Genomic DNA, 24,201 nt, shown 5'->3' with positions numbered 1-24,201 from the left:
ATTTAAGGAGAGTGCACGAGGGGTTGCATTTAAGTTAAATGAAGACAATATAGTGCAGATTAGGTCTGCATTTAATGATTATTTTTGATGATCAATTAGTCATTCAAATATGTTTGCGTTCAAACAATAGGTAATTACATCAGATGTCACGAGATATTCACATAATTATTAATCTATTAAGTTAATCTATATATTATCATAATGCTGCATCAGGTCTGCATGGCTCTATAAGCGAGGTAAGCACATTGTATATTGTGTGAATATGCACAATTGTTTGTTTCCATCATTACAATAAGAAACAAACTACCCAACTAACTTCTTTTTGTTCTCTTATTAGACATACATCGGGCTTTAACTCGAGTTTCAAACTGTCACAGCTTGTAGCTTACACGTGAGTACATGTGCGAAATTGCCAAAACTCCGACATTCCTTGAAAGCTGCAAAACTTTCTCATGCGCCACTCTGCGGTCTCCAGCTCCTCCACCTCCACCACCTCCACCCCGCCCCTGTACACGCCCACACACCCACGCGCGCACTCACGTGCACACACAAACACACGCGAACGCGCACACACGCACATTCCAGCAGGGCGGAGTCTGTGACGTCCTTGCCCCGTTTGTGAATGAGCTGCACAGCGTAGCGCTCATCTCTCAGAGTCCCAGCCGAGCACAGGAGCGGAGAGAGAGAGTGAGAGAGAGAGAGAGAGGGGGAAGGAAAAGTTTGACAAATGGATTTCTTTACTGGAGTCAGACCTTTATTATTTTCATATGTACTCATTAACGGCATACTAATAACTTTACAGACTAAAGAAGGTGAGTGTCTTTTGAAACTATAATGTCCCCCACAAAATGTATGAGGCCAAATCTTTTAAAAAGTGTATTGAAGTGCAGCGCGTGTTCCATGCGGGGAACCTCCTTCAAGGAACTTTAAAACCAGGAAACGCACTCTTTTAATCCTGTGACAGTCTTCTAGTGTCTCAAAGTCGTATTCAAAGAAAGCCTTTTAAGTTCATTAAAATGTATTTCGTTGAAGTTTCATATTTAATCGCTAAGTTGCAAGTGTGTACGCCTGCGTGCGCGCTGCTCTAAACTTTGTCGGCAGGTGAATTCTGGCAATTTTTAGGTTCTGAAAATGTTGGGTCACCTTGTAATGATTGTTGTTCCTTTTTTTTAATCTGCCTTTTTAGGTAGTGTGTGCACTTTTATTTTGACATGCATTAGATTGCCATTCAGAAACTCTCAAAGTGTATGACCGTTACTGCCGAGTGAAAAACCAGAATAACCTTTATTTTGAAAAGGTGTTGGTTTTGTGAAATTACTTTTTTAAATGACATCTGGTCAGCTTTTGGGTTATTATGCAGGTAATTTAAAATAACTGTAATTTGTACATTTTTCATTTCTAATCTGTGTTTTTTATTTTTATTTTTTTTTAAAGAACTATAATTATAATAAGTCCAAATGCTTCTTTGCTGATTTAGTTCAACGGTTTATTTCCATGTACTGACTGTGTCCTCATGTCTCCACAGAGGTGCTATTGGATATGAAGGCAACGGGAGGTGAACTGGGCTGGTTGACATGGCCTTTAGATCAGGGAGACAAGTCCGGGGTGAGTAAACGCCTTGACTTCTCCTGAAGCTCCCACGTTTACACTTGTAATTTGCCTTAGGACTAAAAACTGCATGGGGAAAAGGCACAGGAAGGGCCCGGCCCAGAGCCTCCAGAGCAAAGACATTTGACTATTTGACGTGTGTGGTTAGCCATACGGTTGGCCTTGTGTGTGTGTGTACATGGCAGGTTGCTATAAAATCTGTCAGTAAAAGCCTCATGGTTGCCTGAGTATGGATATTGGAGTTGTAGGATCCGATCAGGCGCTGCCTGCACATCATGTCTGGGCTCCACCAAAGCTTAGGGAGACAGAATAGCTGGTAGCTCTGAACTGGGAATACTTGTGGTTTCAGGGCTTCAGCTCCAGAATTGTATGTTAGAGGGCAATTAACTTTAAAATGTGCAGCATGTGGTACCTCTTCTTAGGGGGGAGGGGTTTTAGACGGGGGCCCCAATCAGTCAGAGCTACCTTTTTCCTCCGAGATGCGTCTCGATAATGGCTATATTATTACACCCAAATGCTGTGGTTGTCTCCTTGGCAGAAGACAGGAGGAATGTGTGCCTTCTTCCATAGTGTGGTTTCAAAGTAATTGACTAGTCAAGCTCATGCAAATTCCCTGTAAATAGCCTCATTTCATGTGCTGATGACTCAAAGGCATGTGCAGACGTGCTGTTCCCGGTGGCTCAACCGACTAAAGGGTTTGACTGCTCCAATAATCACTTTGACATTTATGTCTCACTTTTTGCAATAATGAGATGTTGTATTTTGCTTGAGTTTTTTTGTTGTTGTATTGTGCATAGTTTTCTCATGTAACTGCATTCCCTTAAGACCATTGTTATGTCAAGTTTTAAAGGCCCCTACTAAAATAATGTTCGCCAGCTGTTTAATAGAGGAGCTGGTTTATACGCAGGAACCACACACTCCGCTAACAAAGCACATTCCTTTAATTAATAGCACGGTGGCTACATGCAGAGAGCAAACCACAGGCTCTGCACCCGTGAGGGCCAGTTTGTTCCTCAGGAGCCGAGGTTACGTTAAAAAAATGTTGGCACTTCTTTAATCATTTTTTTATTTATATTTGCGGCACCAGTTAGTATTTGCTCTGCCAACTGTAGCGACGGCATGTAAAAAGGCCACACTGGAAATAATTTGGCATCTTTGCAATACCAGAAATGCTTTCTCACACACAGTCCTTGAGGCTTTCATAAAGGCTCATTTAGTGGAGTTTTCCATGTTGCAGGAATATATTTTGGCCGTGAAGGATAGTTTAAAAATATTCAGGGGGAGCAATTAGCAACATGTAGAGCCGGGTACCCAGGTTCAGATTACTGCGGCTGAATGTGAAATGCTATGGTTCCCCCACGCTTCCTTAGGGGCTCCCAGGGGTCAGTGCGCGTACCTCCTAACCTTGTTGGTTTGTGTGGTTTTGTTTCAGTGGGAGGTCACCCAGAGGACCCTGAACGGCTCTCAGTTCTATACCTACTCTGTCTGCAATGTCGGGGAACGTGAGCAGGACAACTGGCTGCGCACCACCTTCATCCAGCGGCGTCCATCGGCTTCGCGGGTTTTCGTCGAGCTCCAGTTCATCGTACGCGACTGCAACTCCTTCGACGGCACCTCGCTGACCTGCAAGGAAACCTTCAACCTTTTCACGTCCGAGTCCGACGCCGACGTGGGCACCACCTTCCGCAAGGGCCAGTTTAAGAAGGTGGCCACCATAGCGCCCGACGAGATCACCAGCAAAAATGAACTGCGCATCAACACTGAGACGCGAGTGGTGGAGAACCTGTCGCGCAAAGGCTTCTACTTGGCTTTCCAGGACATCGGGGCCTGCGTCGCTCTTCTCTCCACCAGGGTCTACTACAAGACGTGCCTGGCCACGGTGAAGAGCCTTGCGTCGTTCCCAGAGACCGTGGCCGGAGGTGAAAACCAGGCGCTGAGGGAGGTGAGCGGGGCGTGCGTGGTAAACGCCGTCAGCGAGGAGTTGCCTCGCATCTACTGCACTGTGGATGGGGAGTGGGTGGTACCAGTCGGACAGTGCCAGTGCAACCTGGGGTACGAAGAAGTCAAAGATGCGTGTCAAGGTAAGGAGGGCCGCAGCTGCCATGAGAGTGGGTTTTTAAAACGGGCATGTTGGCAATCGTCATTTTATTATAATTGCCATGGGTTGTAAAACGAGCCTGTATGGTATGCTGCAGATATTTATCATACGTGTTATTACCATTGTTCAGTGGAATTCTCCCCTTGGCTAACGAGGCTCCTCTGCAATGGAAGGAATGCGTCGAGATACTTGTGCATGTCCCAGCATCATCCCTGACCTTGAGCCGGTACCTATGAAATTAGCGAATATGTGCTTTCGAGTTTCAGCTATGATTCGAAGCTCCCGAGGGAATGTTTGCACAAGCCCCAATCACTTGCTTGTGCCGTAAAGTGATACGCCCCTTGTGTCATCAAGATTCAAATTGGGCTGTGAGAAAAGCTTTCAACCCGAGGCAGCTCCCATTCAGGTTACACCTACAGGTTTTCAAAACCTCAATTAGCTCTTTGCCATCTAGTTCTGAAAGAAGATTCTCATAAACTCTGAAGACGTTGTGCACAAATCTTCTCTTCGTCTTTTGCAACCACACAAGTTGTTAAATGAATGTTCAAGTCGTGCTCAAACACTTCACCTTTCGCAACTCCTCACTTAGGTCATAACTTACAGCCTGTTGCATCAGGTGGTTTCCTGCTCCCTCATTATCATCGTTTCTCTTATCTCGATGTGGGTGTGCGGCTCCGTCCAGCCATAATGCCGTCCCTGGACTTCGTTGCCATGGCGTCCCTGTGTTTTAAGTCCGGCTTTTATTGTTGTGGGAAGGGCTGTCAGAGTGACAGAAAGTGATCAAAGAAGCCGGAAGGCTACAGTACTGTGATGGATTAGCATCTTCAAGGCTGGCGGGGGGGGGGGGGGGGCTATGGGAGGAGGAAGCAGCTTCTGAGCCTCACTGACTTTGTTCATCTCAAGCATCACAGAAAACAGGGCTGCATCCGTCTCCCCTCCTGTTTTTGGGAATCTACTGAGTCCCCAGCTTTGGGGGGTATTGTGTGACTCCAGCGGTGTATGTCAACATACAACACAGGCTGGCATGCAGGGGCATGTTGGAATTTGTTCCATGACAGAACACCTAAAGACTCCCATCAGCCCCAAGTACTACTTCTCCTCCTCCTCTTTTTTTCTTTTCTTTCTGGAAATATCTTTTATACACACACACACACACACAGGTAACATATCCTTAATCACACTCTGGAACGCACACTTTGGACTGCAGTTGTAAATCCACACACAGCCTGTTTATTATAGATTCCCTCCCATTGGCTTACAGAGCGATCAAAGTGATGAAGTTTTATGTCAGTACATCATTTTTAGCTGCGGGAAAATGCCAGGTAAGATGATGGAGGAGGAGGAGGAGGAGGAGAGGCAGGCAGGAAGGAAGGAGTGAGTGAAAGAAAAGTCATACAAAAGCGACAGAGGATTTGCTTTAGCGGAGGGGTGTGATTTCTAAAACGCAGAGAGGTGAGGATTGGAATGCAAAGGTAGGGGAACAATGAGGAGCTGTGTTTTCCCCCGTGAAGCCGGAGGAGCCCACCTCCACCTCCACCTCCTCTCCCCCTTGGTTGGTACATTCCTGATCAGTTTGCCGAGGAGGAGGCTCCCAACATTACTCCAGACCTGTGGAATTCCCAGGGGGGGGGGGGGAAGAGCAGCTCCGGGTCAAGCCCTCACATAAAAATGACTAAACAAAGAACCCCCCCCCCCCCCTCCACACACACACACACATCTACCAAGATGAAGTCAAATGAGAAGCTGGAGACACGGGAGGGGCATTTGTACATGATGTTGGAAATGAATCACAGTGTTTCAGAGCGGGGTTCTAGATGAATGGTTCGTGGGGCTTTAAGTGGACTCTCCTACAGACACACAGTTAATCATTCTCCCAACTTCTTTCCTGCGCTGTGTGCTGTTCGAGGGGAGAAACCGCAAAACTTCAATTGTGGTGTTATTTTTATTTTGTCCTTCTTACTTGGGTTGAACGTTTCCATGTTCAGTGATGTGTTCACTCCATTTTATGACTCCTTGGCCCCATGGGATCTGTTAAAGTAGCAATCTGTGGCTCTATCTGGTTTTCGTCCGCGTCTCCTCATCGGCGCTTACCGCGGTGGTGTTTTTGGCTTCGAGATCACTCGTCCGTCCGACTGTGTTTCGAGGAGAGCCCCCCCCCCCTTCTTAAACTCCAGTTGAGGTTTCTGCAGGTGGTGGGTTGGCGCTCTTCTCTCGTCTCGGTGGCCCTCATTGCTCACGTGAACAAACTGTAAAGATAAAAACACATCACTTCCGGCGCTGCAGAAACCTGCCTCTGTGTTTAGAGCAGCAGTTGTGAAAGCTCTTATGAATTGGTTGTTAATCATATCCGTCAACAGTAGAGAGGCATTTTCCAGTTCTATGAAAAAAACACAATTATTTGGGCTCTCAAAATACTTGAACGTCAATTATGAAATTAATCAGAAATAGAGTTCGCCCAGTGAAATCTGCTCTCAAGATTTATGTGATTGCCAACAACAACACAGGACTCTGTTTGTTGTTGTTATTCTTTTTCCCAACCTGCTGCAGCAGCACTGAAACATCATCCTTAAAAAATAATAATAAAAATAAAAGAAATGCAACAATAGTGAAACAAGTATTAAAATCGTTTACTTAAGTAACATTTACAAATACTAATTTATTTCACATTCAAAATGTACAAAGTGAATAGCTAAGTGCAGAATTATTAGCAATAACTAATAAAATGTGTGTGTGTGTGTGTGTGTGTGTGTGTGTGTGTGTATATATATTAATCTAAACTAAACTAATAGTATTTCTAAATGTATGTATTTTGAATGACAAATGTATAAACTATTAGTACAATATTTACAAAAATCTAATACAGTTGGAGCACAAACATCATAAAATAGAAGTACAAGTACCTCAAAACTATACCCAAGCACAGAACTTTAGTAAATGTAATCAGTCAAGTTTCGTATGACTGAAATTAATTTTCAAATAAATTCAGTTAATAACAATAAAACATAGCATGGTGGAAATGGCTTTTTAAGTGGTGTAATATATTTCATTTGACACCTGCTCCACACCAGGATGACGTGCAGTCAATCTTCTTAGTGAGAAAATAAACATTCTTTTTTTTCAATCTGGAAAGAAAATAGTAGATTATTTAGCAATTAAGCGTTTGGCTTTTTAAATCGACAGCAGCGCTGTGACTAACTGTTGCCTATCACCCCCTTCCTTACCCATAATCCCCCCTGGCACAATAGAGCCGCATACTGTGTGTCAGCCCACAAAGGCCCACGGGCTGCCTTGGCTGGTCCTCAGGACTGTGTTTAACCGCTCAGGTCCACACCTCATCAGCTCCTCTAAAGCCTCAACAAATAGGGCTTAATCCCACGTCATGCTTTCCATAAGGCCGGGAGACACAATGTGATATATTTGGACTGCCGAAGGCCCTTTTAGTGTCTTGGTGAAAAATGGCGTCTCGGTGGAACAACTGTCCATTGAGTTCCCGTAAAGTTATTACTCCTCTCGCCAAAGAGGTTCCAGTAAACCACTTTCTCGCTCCCCCCTCCTTTCCCCTCGGCCCGTGTCTCCAAACTCATCCCCATCTGATGTAACAAACAGTTGGTGACCAAGTTGTAGTTTTGTGACTGCGCGCTGTGGTGATTGATTGGCATGGGTAGTAATTGACTTGGGTGTGTTTGTGCTTTCTAAGTGAAGTAACTACAGGTTCTGCATGCTTTTTTGCCTTTGTGCAATCCATTTTTGCCGTCCTCTATACCTCTCTCCCTCTCTCCCCACATCCTGGCAGTCCCCGGAGAGCCTTTCTATTTTTGCATCAATTTTCCGCCTCTCGTCTTGAATTTATTTGATAGTGTCTTATCTCAACACTCGATCCCCGTCACAATTTTACAGTTCTTAATGCACACTGCTCCGACGTACACTGCTGCACAAGCTGTCCCAAGTACAACAAACAAAAAAAAGAAGAAAAGTTGATCCTTTTGTGTGTAGTGTTCTTGTTGTCCATGAAATCACAGAGCCACTGTTGCTTTTGGCTGGCGTGCAGGTCATGAATATGACACCAGTAGAGTTTAAACATCCCGTTTCACACGGCCCTGATGGGACTATTTAGACTGTGTACAGTTCTCGTCTTTCTCACTGGTAAATACATTTCTCCGCGACTGACTCGTAAAGATAAATAGAGGCTAAATTTGAACAATGCTGCCAATCGGAGCATATTTTTTTGTTGTTGTGGAGACAGAGAAAACAACAACTGGCCCTGTTCTCATGGTGGTTGGGGCATAAACATTTAGTGAAGGTGAAATGTAAACTTCAGCTTCTGTTTTTTTGTTGGTGAACTTCATGATGGCCTTTGATATTTGGAGCGCTGATTGCTCCATTGGAAATACAGGACAGAGATCAAGTGTTTCACTGCCAATAGTCTCTAAATCTGCTCGTACCTGGAGCCAACCGGTTCGGCGTAACCACCCCAAACCTTTTAAGACCAAAATGTCTTATGCAATTTCAGCTTATCTGATGGAGAGAGTGCAAAGACATGGGAAGGCAGTACCACACCTCAGGATCTGATTTTGCTGGCTTACGATGGATTTCACATCAATCATCTCATGCTGCAGAATTAAGTCTACATTGAAATATTCAGATCTACTGAATTCCCCCGTCTGTTTACCCCTGTAGCAAGGCTGACATTTTCTTTTTTAACGTCGTAAGTCATCGACTTATCGGACTGCTCCTTTTAGATGCACGGAATGGGTATAACCTCTCTTTTTCCTCCTCCGCTCTCGAAAGCAGCCGTGATTACTTTGAATTAACGGATTCCTCAGATCTCGTGCCAAGGTAACGTCTGCCTGGCGGGCTGAACTTGAGGGAGTTGGCTAGATAATGGGGGGGGCACTCTGAAGGCACTTTCAAGTGGTGTCATGCACCGTCTTGTTGGTCCACGTTTGGAGTGAACAGAATACGGGCAATTACTGTGAAGGAGATGACAGGAAATGTAGGCACCTATGGTTCTTTAATGTGGATTAAAGCTAATAGCGCTGTTGTGGTTTAAGTGGGAGTCGTCTGTTGGTTGAGCCTTTGAGGTGTCCGACTGCGGAGAACACACTCAATAGCACCTCTTTGATCAGATATGTTACTTTTTCACTACTGGCCTACCCACTGACTGCATCGTTTAGTGTGGAAAACGGATGGTTTTCTTAGCTAGCATAGGTCAAGACTAGCGGATAAAAATACCAGCCGTTTTTGGTCTCGAGATTAAAGTAGCTCAAAGCTGCATTACATAATTATCTAATTTTGGCTACACAACATCTCAGATATTACCACCTTAAAAAGTGGACATGGCAAACCCGTCAGCGAACAGTAATGTTAGCTTATTTACACACATAGCAGATGCTTGGCAGCGTATGCATTCATTTTGGAGTTTGGTTTCTGGTCACTGGATGAACACAAGTCCAATATTCTCTTTTCTTTCAGCTTTGGTTTGGCTTCTACCAAAAACAATCTAGGTCTCCAGCTTGCTATATGTTCACATTTGTTCGGCTAGCCACTAACAGTGTTGAATGTGCGCACTGGAAGACCAAAACGGTGCATGAAGGGAGGCTGAACATGTTCTGAACCACTAATATCTTTCACAATATCTTGCATTTCACAGTTATTTGATCTTTTGCAAATAAACAAATACATATTGATTGGTGCAACTTTAACTTAGTGTTGATTTTATTCAATCTAATACCAACCAATTAAACGTGTTTAAATTAAATTTCCTTATTTAGTTTATGAATGTCTGTCATTAGTGAAATAACTGAAACTCGAAGATTGTTGCTTTTGTGTGTGTTAGTTGCGCCGGGGAAGTTGGGACATATTTCCTCCTGGTGACATTCCTGAGCCTGGGGGCTGTTGGTGTGTGTGTGTGTGTGTGTGTGTGTGTGTGTGTGTGTGTGTGTGTGTGTATATATATGTATGTGTGTGTTGTGATTGGGTTCTCCAGAGCAATGTGAAGCACATTGTATTGTACTGCTGGTGTGTGAGGTCAGCACTTTCCTTCCCCCATGTCAGTCAGTCAGTCATCCCCCCCCCCACCCACCCACCAGCTACCGCCCCACCCATCACCGCTAACAGGACGAGCCGGCAGCGGAAACCGGAGGTCAACTAATCCCTGGGTGACTCCCCGACCCGTTGGCTCAGGGCTTTCCATTGTCGATCCGCTCTGAGCGGCCTCGCTCAGCCGCTTTCCATTTTGTTGTACGGCTTGATAAGTCATTCTGTTTATTGGTGCATTTGGTCCCATTTTGTCCCCTTCCCCTAATCAGGAAGCAGACGGTTGTCGGCATCCAGTGTGTGACCTGTTGGCTCTGCGTGCTGTAGTAAAATAGTGTTGTGTTTGCCACCTGGCTGTCTGGAGTTCACCATCAACGTGGAGAAACGTGGCCAAATGACCATGACTGCGGTCCAACTGAGGCCTCTGGAAGCGGCCTGTGACTCTGGCGTCAGCCAGGATTGGTGCTGTCGAAGCCGTCTACTCAATTTCAAACCATGTTAAGTTTCTGCCTTCTTGACTCCACTTTACACTCCTGGAATCCCTCCTCCTGTTGCCGAGTCGGGGTGGACAGAGGGAGTGAGAGGAGAAAGGGGATCAGGGAATTTATTGTGTTTGTTAACAACCCAGATGAAAGCCTGAGTGCAATTGTAAAACAGATGTAATGCCCTTACAGCTGCTCCATTGGTCAGCTAATCCTTTTGACTAATGTCTACCCCCCACCCCCACACTCACACACACACACTTCCATCAGCTTCTACACCTTTACTGCCCCCTGCTCCCCCCTCCCCTCCTCTACCTCAGTGACCCCTGGCTCATGTTACCGGTTCACCTCCCCCATCAGAAACCCCCATTGTTCCGCCGGAGCCCGACTCCCCCAAAAGGCTAATGACATGTTGTCACCCCGCATACAAACAAAATGACATGACATATTGCAATTACGGGTCAGACCCACTCGGGTACGAAACTGGGGGGTTGGGGAAGATAAGTTTATTAGATGAGGGAACAGACAGAGCGAGGATGCCCTTACATCCAGACGCCCTGATAAAGATTGTATTTGTTTTTTATGTATTTATTTTTCTATGATGTTTTTTTCTTTTTTTGTTCACTGGCTCTACTTTAATTTAACCTCCCTCCTCATGAGGCAAGCCACCGGCTGCTGCTGCTCTTTCTTCCTCCTCCTCCTCTTCCTCCTCCACCTCATGGTGAACATGTGTTTGTTTTACTTGGCCACTGACTCCCTGTAAGCCATGCGCAGTTTAACTCACCACTACCCCGAGGCAGACATGACCTTTCTGCCTTTTTAAAAGCCCAGCGTCGGTCTCGATTGTGGGGCCCCCCCCTACCACTTACTACTCCAGTCCTGAGGGCCATTTCTGTTGTCAAGCCCCCATGTTACCCCTTCATCCATCTTTCCGACCGTGCATTCATCACTGTCACCAATCTCATCCATCTTAACTTCTGCCGACAAACCGGGAGGGGGGCCCCTTAGGGGGCTCCCACTCCAGAGCCACTCGGGCTCCCAGAATGTAACAGGCCCCTGCACTCACTCTCAATAAACAAACACAGAGCCACTCAAGGCGCACGGGGCCTCTCGAATGACAAACAGTTCCTTGCTCTTTAGCAAATGGGGAGGAACAAAAAAAGAATGTCCGGTTTAAGTTTGTCAGATGTTTCAAGTCAGAAGAGGCTGATCGACTTTTGTTTATGATAGGGAAAGCATTCATCCCAGGAGGCCCCCCCCCCCTTTGGTTTAGTGCCCACGTTCATGTCGGGTCAACACATTTTAGCTTCCTTTTTGGTTATTATTCTGTCTCAGGACTCTTGTAGTCTCCGCTCTGGGTCTTCATTTGGTCACCTCTTCCCTGTGTTTCCATGCTTTGATTGGCTGCTTTAGGAAGGAAGGCTGCATCAGCCTCACACTTCCTGCTTCCTGTTGTGTCCAGCAACAATTCAAAGCCTTTCCTCCTTGGTGGAACCAAGAAGTTTCCTCTCTCCGGACTTTGCTCTTTTGTCGAGGAATCCTCTCGCTGGACACCTCTGCAGAGCGTCACCTAGTTCCAGTTACCGTCTTTGTGACTCATTGTATTGAAGGAACACAAACTTATTTAACCTTCATATAGAGCACTGGGCGGAAACTGGAGCTGCAGTGGAGCTGCTCCGCTACAGGCCTCCTGTTGGGTGGTGTGCACTGGAATGCATCTTGATTATAGAGGCGGCTCACAGTTTAAGGCCATCATCTCCACAGACCTGACCACGATGCATTGCAGCCTGCGCAGTAGCGCCAAAAAGAGGCTAGACCTCCTCTATTCAGTTGCCATGTGGCATTTCGGCTATTCTCATCTGCAATGTGTGTGTGTGTGTGTGTGTTTTTTCTTTTCTTTCAGCACTTGAATGGCATGGCATTCTCCTTGCCTGCTGGTCAGTGGTGAATAGCAATGTTAATGGGTTAGCTGGGAGCCTTTTTAGTGAGGACGGGGAGGAGAGAAAGGAGGGGAGGAAGGAATTTAGGGATTACGAGGAGGAGAGGTAGGGCTATGAATCGGGGTTTGAGGCAGCAGCTGTTCCCCCTTCTCAATGGAAGCGTTCGTCCTGGCCTGTCTCTTTTCTTTTCTTCAGTCCTCGGCAGGATACAGTGATCCTCTCTGTCTTTTCTCAAACCTTCTGTTCCTTCATAGCACCTCTCTCCGGCCTCGCCCAACCTCTGCATCGTTTGCGTTAATGAGTAGCAGTGGCTGTTTAGTGAAACAGCTGGCCGAGACTTGGAGGAGATGCAGTCTTGAGGGTAGTCACAAACGTAGAAATTCTTCCTACGCCGAGCATGCCATTGCTGCCATGTCTCTTAAGCCAATGCAAACCTCTTAGATAGAAGAAGCTGAATGGCGTCAAAGAGAAACTCCCGGTCAATCGAGGAAATCCCCTTTGTATCATTGAAATGGATGCTTTCCATCGTGTGTGTGTGTGTGTGTGTGTCACTTGGGGCTTCCAAATGAACGTCATTCGAGAAAACCGCGGTGAAAGGCGCCCATAGACCGAGAACGGTATCTCTGAGTGAATCTGATAGTCTTTCTAGCTGGTTCTGCTTTTCAATTCACCTCTGCTGGAATCTGACATCGAAATGGTGCGTTTGCCACGGTCTCTGGCGTGAACTTCAATCTCTCACACCTCTTCCTCACTTGTCTGATCTCCATCTTGCCACACATTTCCAACCATTTCTGTCTTTTCTTTCTTTGGGTCTTTCTCCTTCTGTTTCGACCGTGGCGCTCATTTGCATTGTCAACATCTTATGACATCTGTTATGGGCTATTTAAAAACTGCAGGCAAAAGATTGAGAAGAGAGGAAGGAAGTGTGTGTGTGTGTGTGTGTGTGTGTGTAGCTGAACTGCCTGTGCAGAGGGACATGAACAGGTGACAGGCAGTGGACATAATCCCTCTTCTGATGTCAGATTTAGCCATGTGTCCACGGGTGTGCTTTGCATACATGTATGTGTGTTTTGTGCATACATATGGGTGTGGGTGGATGTGTGCAGTGCATACATGAATATGTGTGTATGTGTGATGGTGCGAGGACATGAGCGGCAGCCGGTGGAATGCTCTTGCAGAGTTAAAAGGGGGGTCGTCTCATTTTCACTCTCCTTTATGGCGCGCTCTCTCTAAAATTTCACACCGTATTAAGTTCGTATTTCACCACCGCTACGCACAGCTGGATCCTCTACCTGGATTGCTTCATTCCGAGTTGGACGTGTGAAATCAGAGGTCGTCTAATAGAGGCGATGCCGTTTCAAATGTGGGTCTGCATGTGGGTCTCTGTGAAAGGAGAAAAAAACATAGACATGACCGTTGAGTGCAAATGGATGCTCGGCTTTGGGCTACTTCACTTCCAAAGCTTGAAACTTTCCTGATTTCTCTTTCTGTCTTTCATTTCACAGAATTGAAGACTGACTTACTGTTGTGGAATGTGGGATGACTGGTTGTGTTTGTTGTGTGAGAGAGATGGTAAGAAAGCAGTACCAGAGGAGGGGGGGTGGTTTAAATAGTAAAGCGTAGGAGTGCCGACTAGGCAGGGAGTCTTTCTTTTTTCTTTTTCTGGGTTTGGTTCATGCGATCAGCGACTTTGCTGGAATGGACGGTGTTTTAATGAGTAGAGTGCAGAGCCTTGCCTCTGTTTACCCTCTCATATATCTGTGACTTGTCCAAATCTAACCTCTTAGCCTTGACATCATAACGTGTCCACTCAACCTTGTCGTAGTGCTCGTAAGGTGAAGAGTTCACACAAGCGTTACTGATCCCTTAAAGGGGCTCGAACGATCTGGACCAACTGGTTGTGCGGCGTGCGGTGCGGGCTATTGCCTGAAGTCACCACTGTCCTCTTTCACCTGCTCATGTAAATGTGTTTTTGTTTGCAGAATGTCAGCCTGGCTTCTTCAAAGCCGCAGCATCCGGTGACAAGTGTGAACTCTGTCCTGCCAACACCCAGCGGCTGGATTCTGGGGCTTTGTTTTGCCCCTGCTTGGATGGCTTTTACCGGGCCCCGACTGACCCCCCCAGTGGGCCCTGCTCAGGTAACGAGTCCCCTTGATCCCTAATGAGAACGTTTTGGAAATATTTGCTGCCAATGAGCTTCCAAGTAATGTTATTTCCACTTGTGACTTTAGTTGTAACCCAACAGAATGTGCAGCGGTTAAACATTATTTTCTTAATGCACGCTCTTCGTGCACGTTTATGGGGTTTGAGTAAAGAATCAGAAGCCTGAATTTTAAGACATCTTCTTCCCTGCTTCCGTTAAACCTTAACCTATCCTTTCCCAAATCTGCGTTCGCTAGGCCTGCCCTCTGCCCCACGAGACCTCGTGGCCACCACCACCCAGCTCTCCACAGGAAAACTCCACCTCTCCTGGAGCCCGCCTGAGGACACCGGGGGTCGAACCGACATCACCTACAGCGTCGAATGCCAGCGCTGCGAGGGCAACGTCTGCCAGCTGTGCGGAGAGAAAGTCCGCTACGAGCCGGCCAGCACGGGCCTGACCGACAACAAGGTCTCGGTGAGCGAGTTGGATGCACACCTCAACTACACCTTCACCGTGGAGGCACACAGCGGCGTATCGCTGTTCGCGAGTCAGGCAACGCCGCGATCGAATAGGCCGCCGTCCACCAGCGCTCTGACGACATCGCTGCACTACACAGGTGAGTGCTGCTGATGAGAGGCGGTGGTGGGATGATATTGGCCCTACAATAATGACTTGTGATGGTGGTGGGATTGAGCTTGGTGCAGGAGTGAGAACTTTACTGCAGATCAATCCGTCTTCAATGGACGAGTTCCTCCCACATGTTCATCTCCTTCCTCGCATCACTGAGCTCTCTTATCAGGAGGGAGCTCAGCCGTATTTTGGGAGGTTTTTCCGCAAGATTCTGAAGTATTCTCTCCCCTCTGTTCCCAGAACCCCCCAGGATTACCACGATGCGACTGGTTGAGAGGACCTCCACCAGCTTGTCCCTTTCCTGGGATGTATCCCCCCGAATACGGCTCCAACCCCGGCCCATCCGCTATGAACTTACCTACCGCAAGAAGGTGCTTCACTCTTTTGTTTGTTCTCCCGAAATGTGTTTTAAATTAATACTATTATTCTACGTTCACTGCTGCCTCTAAGATATTCAAATGAAATTACTTGCATCGTTTTAAGACCGGAGCTCCTGATCTAATTATCGGCACGAGTCGAGCGCCAATGTCATGTGACAGGGTAGAGGACTTGCCATCTTAAATGTCCGAATTCTAAAACGGAATCTGTTCCCCATTTTTAACACAAACTGAATTTCTCCCGGATCTCCCTTGGACAGGATGATAACCTGGATGTGACGACCTACATCGTGCTCTTACTGGAGAAGAACGTTGTGCAGATCAGCGATCTGGCCCCCGGCACGGCCTACCTGTTCAGGGTGCAGGCCCTCGGGAGCGATGGCAGCCCCGGAGGGTCCAGCATTGAGGAGCAATTTGAGACGTCGCCCGAAGGTACAGAAGGAAAACGATTGAGAGGGAGAAAGAGTTTCACAGGTTTCACTCAAGAATGGAATCTCTCTAATTTCTATTTTAAAAACATTTGCCTATTCCAGGGCGCCTCACTCAAAACAACACGGCAGTCATCTTCGGCGCAGCAGTCGTGGGAGCGGCCATGCTGTTCGTAGTGATCCTGGTCCTGTTCCTACGCAGACGGTCAGTAACCGCCCCTCTGCTGCTCTCCTCGTCTTTCTGTCCTGTTAATCGGTCCTCCTTCACTGGCTTCCTCTCTCATTATTCTGCCTTTCCTTTGTGGGGCCTCCATGTGGCCTTTGCATTCACTCTCTCCTCACCTCTCTCTTTCTCTCCTCCTTTAGCCAACTTTCTTTTTCTCTTTATCTGGATCTGTGTCCCACCACTCACTGGGGAAGAATTTGCCTTGAATGTGCCTTAGTCATTGCTCAATGGTTATATTCCAGTGAGTATTGGGGGCCTTTGAAAGGAAATTTGTCCGGGGTGGTACATTGTTGGTGATAAGAGGCGCTTGGTTCCTTCTTTACCAGACCGCAGGCACTTTGTAAAGGTGACCTGGGCCTGTACTGTAGCGGACTGGAGCCTGTCTGTCCACCTCCCTCCCGCCTGCTTGTCTGTCTTTCAGTTCTGAAATGGGCTTGGCAAACACAGTCTGCCGTCTGCCTTTATCAAAGGGCCGCCTCTGTGTGAATGGACGCGTTGCACCAGTGTTGGGATCCTTTTGAAAGCCTTAGAACGTCTTGAAAAAAATGGTTACAAAGGTTGCTATGTGCGATTGGTATTAAATCTATTACATTAAAGGCAGATGATCTCAAGACAAATGTCCCTTTTGTTCTTTGAAAGTGGGATGTTAATTTACAGATGGGCTTTTATCTTTTTGTTCAGGAAAAGAAACTCTCACTCCAGACAAGGACCAGAGGACACCTATTTCTCCAGCTCTGGTAAACAAACACGTCTCTCATCTCCTTATGGCCCCCTTGTTCAATGTGTTGGATTAATTCATTAACACGCAACGACGTCTTGTTTGCTTCTCTCAGAGCAATTGAAGCCTCTGAAGACCTATGTGGATCCGCACACATACGAGGACCCCAACATAGCCGTCCTGAAGTTTGCCACTGAAATCCACCCCAGCCACATAACCAAACAGAAAGTCATTGGAGCTGGTGAGTGACAACCCTGTTAAGACGATCTGCCGGGGCTTAACTCCGAGATGTTGAGAGATTTCTCCAATCCCCAAATTCGCTGTTTGTATTGTGCATTTTCCACAGTTTAGCAGGCTGACTGACAGAGGTTACTTTAGTGAGATTACCATCTGTCTGGCTGAGCTCAACAAGTTGAGACATTTTGTTGTGGTGCAACTTTTGGGTGTGAGATCGATGTGTTTTGGTTGACATTTAAAATTACACAAAAAATGTTGCAAGGACAGTATTTTTGGAAGGATATCACTGCCCACAACTTTAATTCGTAAGACGTTTATTCAAGTGTGACCACCTTTACCCTTTGAACTAACAGTCTCTTTTCCACATACACCTCCTCCCAAGTTCCCACGACCGTGATCCCCCCCCACCCCCCCCTACCCTTTCGCCTCATGTGACAGCTGATTCCCATGCTTCCGCACCACAGGACATCCACCAATTATACAACAGAGGCTCTCTCTCAACACCCAGTCAGAACACACCTCACAGCCTCAGGCAAAACAGCAGCAGAGACTTCCTTATTCTCACTCTGTTGCGCAGCAAACCCCTGCAGCTTAAAACCTGAGGAGACATATCAAACGTTACCTTCGCCTGCCTGATGTCGCCGCCCTAAATCAATCGTCCCATTGATGGTGTTTTTCCTGCAGGGGAGTTCGGTGAAGTGTACCGTGGTAATCTGAAGATGCCGGGGAGGAAAGAGGTGGCGGTGGCTATCAAGACGCTGAAACCGGGTTACACGGAGAAGCAGAGGCAGGACTTTCTGAGCGAGGCCTCCATCATGGGCCAGTTCTCCCACCAGAACATCATTCGCTTGGAGGGGGTGGTCACCAAATGTAAGGATTACTGTGAGTTTTGTTACTTTTTTTTTTCTAAAAATCTTTCTCACAATTTTCGTTCACCTGTTTTCGGGCCAGTTCAGGGACATGATTTGTTCTTTTTGTCTGTGTGTGCAGTCAAACATGCCATGATCGTGACAGAATACATGGAGAACGGAGCACTGGACAGGTACCTCAAGGTGAGTCCATCACATTACTTTTGTGACGATACAGAATATTTGATATCTGGAAAAGTGGATCTAGATCTATTTCTTGGCTATGATATCGGTTTTGTTATTTACTGTAATATCTTGATGTTTTCTGGTCACAAAACTAATTTAATATGTGTTCCCTTTCTCCCATCAGGACCACGATGGCGAGTTTCCCTCCTTCCAGCTGGTGGGCATGATGCACGGCATCGCTGCGGGCATGAAGTACCTCTCTGACATGAGCTACGTCCACCGTGACCTCGCCGCCCGAAACATCCTCGTGAACAACAACCTGGAGTGTAAAGTGTCCGACTTTGGTCTATCCAGGGTGCTGGAGGACGACCCTGAGGGCACGTACACCACAAGTGTAAGTATACGTGGAACTTCCTGTTACCTTCAAGCACCTCAGTCATGTCATTGCGAGGTACAGCATGGTATCTAAGCGCCGCGACATAGTTTATTGTGTGTACGTCCTTCTGTCTCTAACTTGAAGCTTTTCTCTCCTGAACAGGGAGGTAAGATCCCAATCCGCTGGACGGCTCCAGAGGCGATCGCATACAGGAAGTTCACCTCAGCCAGCGACGTGTGGAGTTTTGGCATCGTCATGTGGGAGGTCATGGCCTTTGGTGAGAGGCCCTACTGGGACATGAGTAACCATGAGGTAAGTGTTTACAGCAAGTTCACAGATTGCAATTTTGTCTGAGGTTTTGCTGTTCGAGCCAACAATTTATGTCGCAAGGAGGAGATTTAATCCCATTTTTTAAAAATGTTCTTGCAGGTGATGAAGGCTATCAACGAGGCCTTTAGGCTGCCGGCGCCGATGGACTGTCCCTCAACTGTTTATCAGCTGATGCTGCAATGCTGGCTTCAGGATCGCTCCAAGAGGCCGCGCTTCGGAGACATCGTCAACCTGCTGGACAAGCTGCTGCGGAGCCCAGACTCCCTGAAGATCATCGCAGATTTTGACCCACGGTAAGATTTTGTTCCATAGCCTAAGGTGTTAAAATGCACATTTGTCCAGCCATCAGTAGCTGCCACTGTCATGCAACCAACCAGTTCTTTGAAACCACCTTACAACCAAAGGTTTTTCAATGCTTCTTTTTAAAATGAAATGTCTAGTCTCTCTTCAGTTAATTCCTTTTGAACTTTTTCAGTTTCCCTTCTGGTTTGTTCTGGTATATATGTGGGATAAAAAAATGATAATAAGCACCCAAAGTCATGTGGTTTCCTGAGAAAGAGCTCCATGAGCCTAAAAAGACAGTGTATGTGTATATATGTGTATGTGTGTATGTGTATGTATATATATATATATATATATATATATATATATATATATATATATATATATATATATATTTATTTTTTGTTTATGTAAAAATGCTATTACAAACTCTGACAAGAAAAAATGACAATAAAGAAAAATATTGTTGTCTTTTGAAGAAAGTTGATAGTAGAGCTAAAGACAGGAAACAGGGCGATAGAGACGACATGCAGGCTGGAACCAAACTAGGGACATTGTGGTAATATGGTGTCCTCTCTTTCACAACCAGGTCTTGTCTCCCTCCCGACTTGAAACTTGACTTGGACTTCTCTCGACTGTCTCGTGACTTGACCCGGACCTGCTTAAAAACAGCGGCTCCCCGTTTACTTCCAAGTTCAAAATGGGCCGAGTATTTAAGGTAGTTTGGGGAAGAAAGGCAATAGCTTTAAGATGTTCTACTTCAACCATTGTAAGGACACACTGACACCTTTTCCTGTTAGGCTAATGACAACAACGTGTGTACACTCCTGGCAGGGAATTACAAAAGCTTTGCTGTGTGTGCGTGTGATTGTGTGCCTTTTGTGAGTGAGCCAGAGACGGTGAGACAGAACAAAAGGCTGTAAAGCTGATACTTTAATTGGCGCTCGCCCTGACTGCTCCGACTTGTTTTCATCACCAACCGGTTTTCCTGCACAGTCGTCCACCGTCGGCCTTCGCTGTGGAAACGCCTGTTGCGAAATTCATCCTCATTTGAATCAACTTTTTTCTTGTTGTTGCTTGCAGTGTGTCCATCCGCCTGCCCAGTACCAGCGGCTCGGACGGTTCCCCCTTCAGGTCGGTGTCCGAGTGGCTGGAGTCCATCAAGATGAGTCAGTACAGTGAGAACTTCACCTGCGCTGGGGTCGTCACCATGGACCACGTCCTGCAGATGAAGAACGAGTGAGTGGGACATAATTTCAGATTTGGTTAACGTCACATAATGTGTTTTGATCTATTTAGTTTCATTTGTTCTGTGTGTCTTTTTGGCAAAGAAGAGGAACATTTTGTTGTCTAATTATGGCGTAAATTTCAAAGATGTTTTTTCCTCCCACGTTGAAGTCTGTTATGGACTCCCGCCTTTTAGTTTATGTATTTGTTTTTCTAAATAATGAAAACAGCCTGCATAATAGTTTGCACACAATATAATCTCCGACCTCAGTTACAACTTGAGAAATGTTTCAAATGGAAAAAGTAAGGGAGGGAAGGAGAAGGAGTGGGCTCATTTGTGGTAGGCTGGTGGCGGTGGCTTGTGGTCTCCGTAGTCCTTATTCTTCTTTCCTCTCTCCATTCTCTCCCTCTCATCCCTCCCTTCACTGTCGGCAGCTCTGGGCAGCGCTTTTGCTCAAGGCCCAAAAATACCCTCAGTTTTGCCTGTTTAGGGCAAAGGCCTTATGTGGCTTCTTTAACATTAAAGGAGAAGAGGGGAGGAAGAGGAGAGTGGCCTGTGGAGCAGGAGCAGCTCGAGGGGATTTAGGAACTGAAATAGATGGATGAGATTTAAAGGCCGCGTAGACCGGACATTTGTACTTCGAGAAAGATTGAAGAGGTGCACTCAGAACGTACCCCCTGAACTTATCACACGGTAGTTTAAAGCTATTGGATCTTCTCACATGTGTAGGGGCGCTATGGGGGCCATTTAATGAAATAGACTCGCCCTCTAGTGAAGCACATAATATATGGTTGTTTTGGAGCAATAATGAGGGCCAGAGCTTTTCCTAACCGCATGACCCCCCCTACCCCCCCCACCCCCTTGCTTCAGCCATGGTGTAAGTATCTCAGCAGGTCTTGCTCCTGATTTGGGGAGATGGGCAGACTGCAAAGCAGACGACAAACCCTTTTGAAGTATTTGTCATACAGAATGGTGCGATTTCATGGCCCCCACGTTTCCATCTCGGGGGCATCTGGTAGCACTCTTGGAAAACCAGCAGTTATTTACGACCCACCCTCTGCTTGCCAGACGCAAGTGATTCATGGTCAACAGGGAGAATCCTCGTTAAGTAATTAAGGCTGTAATTAAGGCTTTGACTTTAAGGCTGCTGCGTCTCGGAGCTTTTGCAGGTTTGCGTCATGTGCTCATGAATCGCGAAGCCCCCCAGTCATTACCCTTTTAATGTCGAGGATGAATTGAAACCTCGGCAGATCGCTAACTCGGAACACGCCCCCGACCTCTCTGTGCTGGTTCAGTGATGATTCTGCGGTTACTGCGAGGCCCGAGAGGCAGGAAGGATGTGCGGGAAAAGTGTCTGAACGAGTCCCGACGTTTTAAATGCAGCCCCCTCTCAAATTCTGACACGTCTCTTTTTCTTTTGCAGGGACATTAAAAACATCGGCGTGAGGCTGCCTGGCCATTTGAAAAGGATTGCCTACAGCATCTTGGGTTTAAAGGACCAGACCAGCACCCTGAGCGTCTTTGCAGTGTGATCGTGACAACGAAGGGAATTCAATGCGGGCACTGAAGCAGACGGCCCTTTGAACTCTGAGCTGAGCTGGAGGGAAACTACGGGCACGGCCTCGAATCGGCAGGACCAAGAGACATGTGCCATCCATCGGGGCCGACTGAATCCGACTGACTTGCTGTACATTTTTGATTTCTTCATCTTATCCACACGGGAATTGAGCAAATATACAACAGTAGATGTATCAAGTAGACTCTGTGTATTTAGATATCAATTTGTTCTCGTCTTCTGTACAGTTACAATTCATTCCTCTGGCATTTTTTTTCTTTTTCTTTTTTTTTGCTCCTTGATTTCGCATTCCTGCTTCAAGAAAATCAACAATCAAGTCAGTTCTGGGAAACGTCTTCAACTTCACAAAATTGCACCCTGTCGCATCCAGTATCAAACAAACAAACGTATGTGTGGTAGTGTGTGATAGTGTGGGCTTACGTGGAGGTTGGCGCTGATGTGCGTCTCCCTTTTTTTTTTAGATAGCACTTTGGCCCATTTCCTGTCAGACCAATGAGGATGGAGCGTCGATAGCTTGAGCTGGCCCAAAGTTAAAGGGACAGACAGACCTGGTGTTGTTACTGGCCTTCTGCTTGCTCTGGGCAGAAATTAAGCTATAATCATGTAAGTGATGTTATATGAAAAAGAAAAAAAGAGAGGATATATATCAGGTACTCTTTGTGTACAGATTACCAAAAAACATTGTGACAATTTATAATGTAGCACTTGGATCTAGAATCTCATTGTCTTGGTTTGTCTCAGAATTGCATGGATGAGGCGATTACACACAAAATGAAATGGAGAAATTGTGTGAAATGAATACGTTTCAATTAGCAAGCAATAGCGTGCCGGTAATGAAGAGGGGAGAGGGTGCAGTTTGACAAACAATGCAAATGCCTCGGTTTAAAAGATTTTTAAAAAAGAAGGAAGGAAAAAAAGAAAAAAGATTTAATGATAATGAGTCTTGTTGTGGTTGAGATGATTTCATACTTAATAATAGTTTGGTTTGCAATTTCAATGTCTCATTTAGTTTTGTAGAAGCGATATTGATTCATATTTCTGACATGTTGACACTATATTCTTTGACAATTAGGTGGCCGGTCGCGTTCCTCGTGCTCAAAGACATTTTGAAGTGCCGTTTGAGGAACGTTAGAGGGAATTTGCTGTGTGTGTGTGTGTGTGTGTGTGTGTGTGTGTGTGTGTGTGTGTGTGTGTGTGTGTGTGTGTGTGTGTGTGTGTGTGTGTGTGTGTGTGTGTGTGTGTGTGTGTGTGTGTGTGTGTGTGTGTGTGTGTGTGTGTGTGTGTGTGTGTGTGTGTGTGTGTGTGTGTGTGTGTGTGTGTGTGTGTGTGTGTGTGTGTGTGTGTGTGTGTGTGTGTGTGTGTGTGTGTGTGGTTTCCCCAGTGCTCTTAATTGATGACTGCAAATCATTGTGTTACTGATGTACACCTTCCTTTACTTGAATTTTTACTGTATTTTCAAATGAGTCTGATTCTCTTTTAGATCCATCTTTGGAAAAGGGATTTTGTTGTTATTACTCTGGTTTACAGGTTGCAATTACTTTTTGTACATTTTTGTATGATCTCACTTTTTACCATATTACCAAACTGATTATTTTTCTAAGATCCCATCACTTTCCAAAGTGATGACTCCTGCCTTTCCAAACCTTTTGAGCGTTCCTTCTTCAGAAAGCAGACTCCTTCCTTTTTGCCTGTTTTATACTGTATTTAATAGCCTATTTATTTTTTACTTTTATTTATTTATGCTGAAAAAACACTGAGCTGGGATTTATAATTGAAGGTTGTGCTCTCATTCTCAATAATAACGAAATAAAATTCACTGCATTTGTGGCACAATAAAGTCTTACGTTTTAAATGGGCAAAGCCTGCTGTATGATTGGTGCAGAGGAATGCTTTATTTGTTTTAAACGGTGCCAGGATGTTTATACTTCCACCTGGATATCCTCATGATGCTGCTGGATGGTTTAATTCCAGTGTTTGAACCTGTAATAAACGTGCTTCTTTACCTGCGGGGGGGGGGGGACTGTGGGTCCAGCAGTGGTGTGACTGTAAGCACATGTAGTGTTCTTTAGTACAAATAGGAGATACTAGAACGTTATGCTTTAACTCCTCTACATCCTGTGCTCCTACTTCTTAAGCTAAATAAACTTCTTAAAAAGCCTCTTGGATCAGCTTGAAGGCACATCGCCAGAAAGCTGAAAACCGCTCTGTTTTTCTAAGCTCATTAAAACATTCTCTTTTTAGAGATACGTGGTTATCGCAGGACGGCGACGCTTTACAAGCACGCGATAATCTTCTGGAATATGATGCATTGCTGTAAATTAAACAACCTCTCAGTATATACAGTTTAAGAGTTAAGATTAGCACAACCATAAATATCTGCACCAGTAAAACTCAACATGCATATTTTAATCCAGAAACATTGTTTATAATGGTAAAATACTGCAGGATGAGT

The 24,201-nt window shown here is 45.8% G+C and overlaps 1 protein-coding gene across 6 annotated transcripts; it reads left to right on the top strand.

Moving 5' to 3' along the window:
• The first annotated feature begins 629 nt into the window (after positions 1-629).
• Positions 630-22,946, top strand: epha2b (eph receptor A2 b). Of its 6 annotated transcripts, none has more exons than XM_034537140.1 (18): positions 631-812; positions 1,526-1,605; positions 3,041-3,689; positions 14,147-14,302; positions 14,564-14,923; positions 15,178-15,308; positions 15,575-15,746; positions 15,848-15,947; positions 16,650-16,705; positions 16,802-16,927; positions 17,608-17,793; positions 17,914-17,975; positions 18,142-18,351; positions 18,496-18,645; positions 18,763-18,956; positions 19,535-19,663; positions 20,029-20,184; positions 21,597-22,946. In XM_034537140.1, exons 1-18 carry the CDS (start codon positions 728-730, stop codon positions 21,703-21,705), a joined length of 3,111 nt encoding a protein of 1,036 aa, XP_034393031.1. In that variant the 5' UTR covers positions 631-727; the 3' UTR covers positions 21,706-22,946. The 6 variants fall into 6 exon arrangements, with proteins under 6 accessions (XP_034393028.1, XP_034393031.1, XP_034393029.1 ...); XM_034537138.1 differs by having other exon boundaries at positions 17,608-17,805; XM_034537137.1 differs by having other exon boundaries at positions 630-812; positions 17,608-17,975.
• Positions 22,947-24,201: the final 1,255 nt, after the last annotated feature.

This window comes from Cyclopterus lumpus, chromosome 7, assembly GCF_009769545.1.
Source record: "Cyclopterus lumpus isolate fCycLum1 chromosome 7, fCycLum1.pri, whole genome shotgun sequence".
In the NCBI taxonomy this organism is placed as follows: domain Eukaryota; kingdom Metazoa; phylum Chordata; class Actinopteri; order Perciformes; family Cyclopteridae; genus Cyclopterus; species Cyclopterus lumpus.
The sequence above is the reverse complement of the archived record's forward strand: the minus strand, read 5'-3'. Positions and strand labels throughout refer to the sequence as shown.

Excerpts from the sequence above, each read along its gene's own strand:
- epha2b (XM_034537137.1), top strand. The coding sequence starts at position 728 with ATGGATTTCTTTACTGGAGTCAGACCTTTATTATTTTCATATGTACTC. Across the intron at positions 18,352-18,495 it reads AGGGCACGTACACCACAAGT|GGAGGTAAGATCCCAATCCG; the intron begins GTAAGTATACGT and ends TCTCCTGAACAG. Across the intron at positions 19,664-20,028 it reads AAATGGGCCGAGTATTTAAG|TGTGTCCATCCGCCTGCCCA; the intron begins GTAGTTTGGGGA and ends TGTTGCTTGCAG.